This window comes from Vipera berus, assembly GCF_964194415.1.
Source record: "Vipera berus genome assembly, chromosome: 3".
NCBI lineage: Eukaryota > Metazoa > Chordata > Lepidosauria > Squamata > Viperidae > Vipera > Vipera berus.
In genome coordinates, this window is record NC_138204.1 from 63135048 (window position 1) to 63143309 (window position 8262).

The 8262-nt window shown below is 36.1% G+C and overlaps 1 protein-coding gene across 1 annotated transcript; it reads right to left on the reverse strand.

Moving 5' to 3' along the window:
- Nucleotides 1–483: 483 nt before the first annotated feature.
- TXNDC12 (thioredoxin domain containing 12) lies at nt 484–7983 on the reverse strand. Its single transcript, XM_081325876.1, has 7 exons — nt 7814–7983; nt 5560–5620; nt 3883–3935; nt 2970–3043; nt 1777–1846; nt 1594–1677; nt 484–867 (listed from the first exon to the last, which is right to left on the reverse strand). The coding sequence occupies exons 1-7, from the start codon at nt 7905–7907 to the stop codon at nt 788–790; spliced, it is 516 nt and encodes a 171-aa protein (XP_081182002.1). The 5' UTR covers nt 7908–7983; the 3' UTR covers nt 484–787.
- Between the last annotated feature and the right edge of the window lie 279 nt (nt 7984–8262).

Genomic DNA, 8262 nt, shown 5'->3' on the forward strand with positions numbered 1-8262 from the left:
GCTATACATACCATAATCCTAATGTATTTGGGAATAACCGCATGGAATACTCTTGTTACTAATACTAATTAATACTTGGGAATATTCAATACATGCATATGATTGCATTGTTAGGATAGTCTCTATAGCAGATTTATCCATTTAATCAATTTAATTTTTTGAGACTCATAGATATGATTCTAATTTTACTCAATTTGGCAATTTACATAAGAGCATAACTGCCATAATTTCAGCCAACATGAATTGTAGGAATTGTATCCTAAATATGTTTAGCACTACCAGGATGAGAAACACTGAATTAAGTTCATGTTAAAGGGGAAAAAAATCCACATATTCTTTTCTCAAAATCTACTAAAATGAACAAGCTTTATTTGTAAGATAGTTTAAAAAATCTTTATGATTAATTAATTAATTAATTAATTAATTAATTAATTAATTTGTTTTATATACCGCCCTTCTCCCGGAGGACTCAGGGCGGTGTACATTAATGCCCTCAACATAGTATTTGTTCCTATAATTTGGCTTTAAATTCCACTGAAACCTGATTACTCATGCAGTTAAGGTTGAAGCATTTATTTGTTGAAGTATTTAGCCATTTTTTTCTACTATAAATGTAAACAAGGGAGGACATATTACTTTAATTGAATTCACTGTATGAAAATTAGACAGCATCTGTTTTATCATCTACAGTGTTTTTTTTCCAGAGCACCAACATTTTTATATGAAAAAAGTTAGGGGCACATTTAAATTTAGATGCTGAGCCTATACAAAATAGATATTTGGGGTATTATAATTCATCTCCAATATGTTTTTTCTTGAAAGCATCCCCTGTTAACTTCTCTTGGGCTATCTTCATCCCTTGGATCACTGCAATATTAAAACACAAGATATTCTTAGTACTTGGTTCAATTCAATTAAAATAACTGAGCAAAGTTATATTTTATATGCAGAAAATCTACATATAAATGAGCAATATTTAAAGTAGCAACTTCATGTTCATAATATATTTCTGTCATGGCTCTTATGCAATTCATTTTCTTTATGACTTTTTTTTCTGTCAACATTATCTTGGACTGAAAGTGATGTCTGTTAAAAAGCAGTTTTATAAAATTACAGCTGCATTCATTTATTAAATATATACCCAGTTTTTTATTTTATACCACTCAAGTACCATATATAGTTTTCTTATTTTTTAAAAAATCAATTTACTGTTTTGCTAAACTGTATAAGAGCTTCTATGTACCCAACATCTTTGATGTCCATTTCTGGCTGCAACCTTTCATGGTGCAGCATTAGATGCCATTATTAATATTCATAAATGGCATTTTAAGAATGTCAAGGTAAGGAGTCCTGGAATGTACCGAATATGCATCCAGGTGCTCTGTGGCTTTTTGAATGCCAACTGTCAATATTTGTTCAAGGCATTTTTTTTCCTTAAGACATTTTGAACCCTTAGTGTTAAGTTCCTCAGAATACAAGCTCTGATCTCTCTCTTTCTCTCCCCCCCACCATGAGAAGTCAATCTTATTTGGCACTACTATATAATTCAAGTCTCCTTTACCAAAACCCAATTTATATGCAATTCATACATACCTTGATCAGCACTAGTATAAAAATACTTGTAGTTGGGGTTTCCTTTCTCATTTATGATCTCTGGATGGATCTTTCCACTGGGATCTGTGTAAAAGAGATTAATGGAAAAATGATGACTGCAATCTGAAAGCCATACTTTTATCCTTCAATACAAATTGATCAATAACCACATTTATGTCATACCCATGAAAATAATTCTAGGAATGTAACCTCCATCAGGGCTAAAAGCTTCATCCTTAGGTTCTTCTTCATCCTGGAAATAAAATATAAAGTTAAAAAAACACCTTTATTTCTGCATGAATCCCTTAATCACTACGGTATATCAAAATCAGAAGGGCCATTACAATAGCACAGCAATACTTAACTACTATGCTCCCTGTTCGAGTACAATATATTCAGACCATTTTTTTAAACCCAAGAGACTTGGTGCTATCAATGCAGACAATACTTGCCAAAAAGAAATAAAGTTTGTCTTCGTGTAAGTCAATTCTTTCTGTTCTTAAAATAATTCCTTAGTTAATCTTGATTTTGAAACTCAAAACTCTTTCTTGAACTGAAGAACGTATTACATCCTTCTTATGTTTACAGAAATGGCAGTATATGAAATTTAGGACATGAATAATGCATTACTTACTAAATAATGCATTAAATACTTTTTGAGATTGCACAATGCAAAAAATAAATGATTTTCTTTTCAGAAACAGACATCTTTTATAGCTAAGTTTTTGGTTACATGAATTTCACCATGAACTAGAAACCCGTGACTTGTTGGGTTATCATTTCAGAGATATTGCCTCACATAAACAGAGAAACACAATGATTCCTGGGTTGGCAAAAAAATCAGTTGGAATGGGAACCTCAGACTTTTTGTTGGCTTCCCCATTGGGTTTCCTTATGGGAAACAGGCAGTAAGCACTTGCAATCCTTCCTTCCTTCCTTCCTTCCTTCCTTCCTTCCTTCCTTCCTTCCTTCCTTCCTTCCCCTCCCCCTCATGCCTTCAACAATGGCAGAGCTTCTAATATACTTGAAAAGTTCTTCAAAATTAAGGGAAATATTCAGAGATGTATCTGCTCTGAAAATAGTCCATGCTGAACTGTACGGCATAGTCAAACATCAGCAATAGATCACAGAAAATGATCTTTACGATAATTCTTACGTCATGTTTTGCAAAATGTGCGAAATTTCAATTCCAGAGAAGTCATACATCCTACATTTTGGATGCATTCTTTCAGTTAGCCCGTCTGAGGTATGTTCATCGAAAAGGTTTTGCACTATGATGTTCCTTTCATACAATTGAAGGTTACAGATACAAGAGTTTTAGTTAGTATATAGAAAGCATTCAAAGAAATATTCATTTTAGTATCCTAGAAACTTACCTCAAGGTTAACCATTATAAAATTATGGGCAAGCTCAGAGATTTCCTTTGATTCAGCAAACTTTGGTTTTAAAGCTAATAAAATATAAAAGGTGAAACTAATCAATAAAGACGCAAACACAGCAGCATTGGATTTAGACTAAGATGAATACAGAGATCCTCCTGAATCCAGTACTGATAGTAGTGACTAATTAGGGATGCAATCTATGGCTATATCTGATCATAATTTACTTAAATACCCACATTTCTTTTATACTAATTTAGAGATAGAACAAATGGACATATTTAAACTGCAAATGGAAGCATAAATTAATACTGTTTTACTTTCCTATTAGTTCTTGAGGTTAGTTCATCAATGTAGCAGTCCCAGGAGTTTCTGTTTGAAAGCAGTATACACCTTATATTGAGGGTAAAAATCCAGGTAGTCCTTGACTTACAATCATAATTGAGCCTGGAATTATGATTGTAGGTCATTGTAGGTTATTAAGTGGGTCACCACATCAACATAACCAATTTTATAACCTTTTCTGCAGCTTTTGTTGTTAAGAAAATCTGATTTATCCAGTAGGTGTTTTTTGCTAGAAACCAGAAATGCTGGAAACTGGCAAAAAATATCGAAAATCACAGTCACATGATAGGAGGATGCTGCAAGCAACCATAAAAGTGAGTTGTTGTGAAGTGCCCAAAATGCAATGTGACTGTGAGAGGAGTGTGTGGCTATTTGAACATCAAAACTGGATTGTACTTTTTTGGGGGGGCGGGGCGGGGAAATAGGCTTTTTATGAAAACTTCACGGTTGCTTAGCAACCAGTCCTTAAGGTAGAACTGCCTGCATGTGCATGTTTTCACAAACATTGCAAATTTCCCAACCATTATTCCATGAAACGTCACTAGCATTGCCTGTGATATCTTACCTTTGCAAGCACCACACCAGGATTTATGAATTATTACCATGAGAGGCAATCCACTAAAAAAATATTGAAATATACATTTTAGTATATGGCATAGCATATGTGAACAAGCAATATAAATATTTCAACTAGATTAATAGAACCCAATAAAATATAACTGGTATTTGAACATAGATCTTTTTAACAATGTCTAGGCAATCTAACCTTTGAAGTGGAGCATCATTTATATTAAAAAAAATCAGATACTGTGATCTCAGCTTGCAGCCAGTCACAATGTGATCTACAGTTTAATGTGGGGCCTCGCAGTCACACTGAGGGGAGGATACTATACCCCATTCATACTGAAAGTCCTGGTAGATACCCTGTGAGGTGCAAATCCTATTTAGGATTGTTCATTGCTGATGTGGTAGTTCAAAGCCTGGCACTCTTTTTGTGGAGTATGAAGCTAGTTCACCTCCTCATAGTGCACCCTGGACAGCATGAAAGTGTGAACTAAATGAAGTAACAGCTGCTGCAGCCAGACTGCTTTGTAGACTTTCATGGCTTTCAAAATACATGCAACGAAAATGAAAACCTTTTCAGGCCCAAATGACAAGAGAAATCAGGAACATTATTCGAATTTGCCAAATCAATGTTGAAGGGCTCAGCAGATCCAAGAGTCAAAATACTTCCAAACCTTTTTTGAAATACAGTTCAAGTAGTTATCAACACATAGTTCAATTCCAAGCTCATCATGTATTAACCTGTAATACTAAATCAGCTGCCTGAACAAATCTGCACTACTCTTAGGAAAAGCCCACATTAATTAAAAGTAATTGTGGGGTACAATCAGCATCAGCAACGATGGAGCTGGTAGTGTTGGTGAAGCTGAGAAGTGCTGGAGGTACTCAATCTGTCTTTGAGAAGCCCAGATTCTTCCTGTAGGGCAGCGATATTTGGTGGTGAAGTTATCTTTGGAAAACACTGGAGGACAACACAAATCTGGGCCCATATATTGTATGGTTCGTTGAATACCATGAATAGGTTCACATGCTACACATCTATTCTGCAGCAAGGTTAAACATCCTGACTTAATTTTTATACTTACTTTCAGGCATAGGTATTAGTTACAGAATCTATTTTAAATAAAGTTGGACATTCCATTGTAGCTGTATTTCCAGACAATACTATATGTTTTTTGTTCTTAGATATAAAATATTTCATTCTGAAAGAAATGATAGGTTGTATCAAATCCCATAGATCAAAATTGAAGTTTACTCCCATATTAGTCTATTATTTTCTTAGAACAGTTTTTTCCTTTGCCTTCTATACTCTTCTGTGCTTCTTCCATCTATTCCTGTTCACAAATGGGACACAAGATGGTGCAAAGGACTGCACCAGGAAAGGGATGTCGAGTCAGTAGAAATGAATGCATAAATTATTTTCCATTGACAAAGGTTTCTACTCGAGAGAATTTTCTAATTGCTCAGACTTTTTGACTCTTAGAAAACATGATAATTCAACAGTAATGGAGACTTCTGAAGTTGTACAACATGATATTCATCAGCTGGATTCCATTCCAAGGCTTAGTCACCTTCTTCCCAAATCCCTCCAGGTCTGAATGCTGAAGTTGAACTTTTCTTTATACCTAGCCCTGAACTTAAAACATGTTTATGGAGATAATTTAAGATTACAACATACCTGGCTGCAGCCTCTTTTTTCCCATCTTCTAGTGTTCTCCAGTGAATGTGATCTCCAAAACCTTGGAAGGAGAGAGCAAAAATATACTGTCTGATTTAAAATAGTGACCCCCAACCTTTTATGGCACAAGGGACAGGTTTCATGGCACACAATTTTTCCACAGACTGGGGGGGCAGGGGGATGTTTTTGGTTTCACTCACTTGTCTCCCACTCACCTCCAACGTTACTAAAAAGCCATGGACTGCTACTGGTCCATGACCTGGGGTTTGAGGACCCCGATTTAAAACATTTATTACGGTAAGTAAAAATATCTATCATGTGCGAATACTTAGAAAGGTAAGCACAAATGACATTTTTCAGAAAGTCCTTAGTGACTCCATGAAATCTTACGAACTTACTCTATAGTAAGCAATTTCATATTTTCACTGTGAACTGCATTATGTCCTTTCTTTCAGAACTGAGTTAGTGAAACTCCACATAAAATTATATTGCCTCAGCACAGGTCTGTAAGTATATGATATTACAAAAATTACAGAGTTTGTGACATGAAAGGAAAGCTTGTTTTAAAGAGACTTATAACAAAAAGTTGCACAATTAAAAAAACCCCTTATTTTAGGACAAGCTATTTTAGATAAATTTTTATAGCATTACAGTTTAAATGCATCTTATTATTTCCACATATTAGAAACTATGTGACATAACTTTCTATACATTTGTAGAACAATATAGGGCAGTAATGGCGAACCTTTTCGAGACCAAGTGCCCAAACTGCAACCCAAAACCCACTTATGTATCATCGGGTGCCGGGTTGGCGTGGCCCATTGGGTGGGCATGGCTACAGTGGGTGGGAGCAGACTGGGTGGGACTAAACAATCGATTCCAACTTTGCGAGATTTTTTTTTCCTGCGAGAAGTTGAAATTGATTAATTGATGGAACTTTTTTTTTTGCACACGGCGGCGGAGGCCTAAGGCGAAAAGGTTTTATAAAACCCAGTGGAAGGCATAGGACTGGGGCGAGGGCGCGTGTGCCCACAGAGAGGGCTCTGTGTGCCACATGTGCCGTAGGTTCACCACCATGGATATAGGGCTTCCAACATAGCCTTTAATGGAGCTCAGTACCTTGAAAACCTCTCTGTTTTTACAATAACAGCTATACGCAGCATTGGCTGCTTATAAAAAATTCCAAATTATTGCAAAATAATTCAAGGTGCACAAAGAACAGAACTTCCCTTTCTTAGAATAACCAATGTTATGTTAGCTTTATATATTTTTCTTCCCAAAGAAAGTATCACATCTCTCCCTGAATACAGAAGCTGTGTAAAAATGTCACTGACAGTGAGAATTGTCAGTGCATTATTTTCTATGAGGGTTGTATTGCATTAGTTTCTATTCTACAAAGCAAGTAAACCTATTCTGAAATGAAGGTCAGATAGAAAAAAGCATCCTGAGAAATCATAATCAAGCAACAGGAAAAGCAAAGAACTAAACTTTAAAAATAGTTCAGATACTTCAATCTATATTTGGCAGACAGACGGAAATCCCCAGGAGTAACTTGTCACCGAATAATATAATACTTGGTGGGGCAGCACTGGATAGACTAAGTCATTTCCTCTCTTCTTGCTTAAAGTTTAAAGAAGTTACTATGCAGACATAAGTGGCACTTTAAGGTGTGTATGTGGCCATTAGAGGTTGGTTATTCCTACTGTATCTTAAATAAGATTCATGTCTGTTCATCTCACCTGATCATCCACTAAAAAGAATTGATACAATGGCAGAAAAAGCAGGATATGAACAAGGAAATCCAGTTTAATTTTAACTGATAAATTATTAGAAGACATGCCCTATTACCTACTTTATTATCTTTAACTAGTAGCAAACACCTAACTGACTCTAAGAAATCATTTAATAGAGCTTTAATAGCTAAATGCAAAACTGTGCATTAGACTACCACTTTAGAATAAGATTAAAAATTTACGACTTGAACTTTGGAAACAGAAATGCTATAGGTAAATCTCTGAACTATATTTACAGTAATATATTCTTAGAAATCGTTCAACGACTATCTCACGGTCTGTAGCAAATTTGCTTTCGATGCTTCGCGAGATCGCAACTCTAGCGATAAGAATTACACGATAAACCTTAAGATTTTTTGCAGAGGTTCAAACCCTCCGCGCGGAAACTTTTGCTTGTTCAAGTTTTCCCCCTCCAAAGCAGAAGCATAAAAAGAAAACAAGGGGAAAAATGTGTTTCTAACCTTTTCCAAGCGGTTTTTCAGCTGCAGCCGCAACGAACCAGTGGCAAAAGGAAGAAAAAAGGAGAGGGGAGAGCGAGGCGAGGTGAACTCTCATTTTGGCAGCTCGACTCCTCTCGAGGGTTGAGTCGCCGGTCAGCCTCGCCGCGCAACCCGATCAATCCAAGTCAGCCCTCTCGTGAAAAAGGAAGTGATGCTAATGGGGCGGAGCTGGGAGGGATTTGTTCGATGTGAGTCCGGGGTAAATTTGAAGGAAACAGAAAGAGTGTTCGTTCTCCAGCTCTTTAGTGGATGATTCAACCTATATAACTCTCAAGATTTATTTTTTTTGGCGGAGGGGGGGAGGGGGAAGGTTCGGAATATCATCTGAGCTGTTTATTCCTTTGAATGGAATCCGAACTCGAATCAAGGGCTCAGGAACGGCAGCAACCAGTTTTAAGTTATGTGAAACT

Coding starts and splice junctions, on each gene's coding strand:
- TXNDC12 (XM_081325876.1), bottom strand. CDS start 7,907: ATGAGAGTTCACCTCGCCTCGCTCTCCCCTCTCCTTTTTTCTTCCTTT. Junction 5,621..7,813: donor TGAAAAACCGCTTGGAAAAG/GTTAGAAACACA, acceptor TCTCCTTCCAAG/GTTTTGGAGATCACATTCAC. Junction 1,847..2,969: donor TTATAATGGTTAACCTTGAG/GTAAGTTTCTAG, acceptor TTTTATTTCCAG/GATGAAGAAGAACCTAAGGA.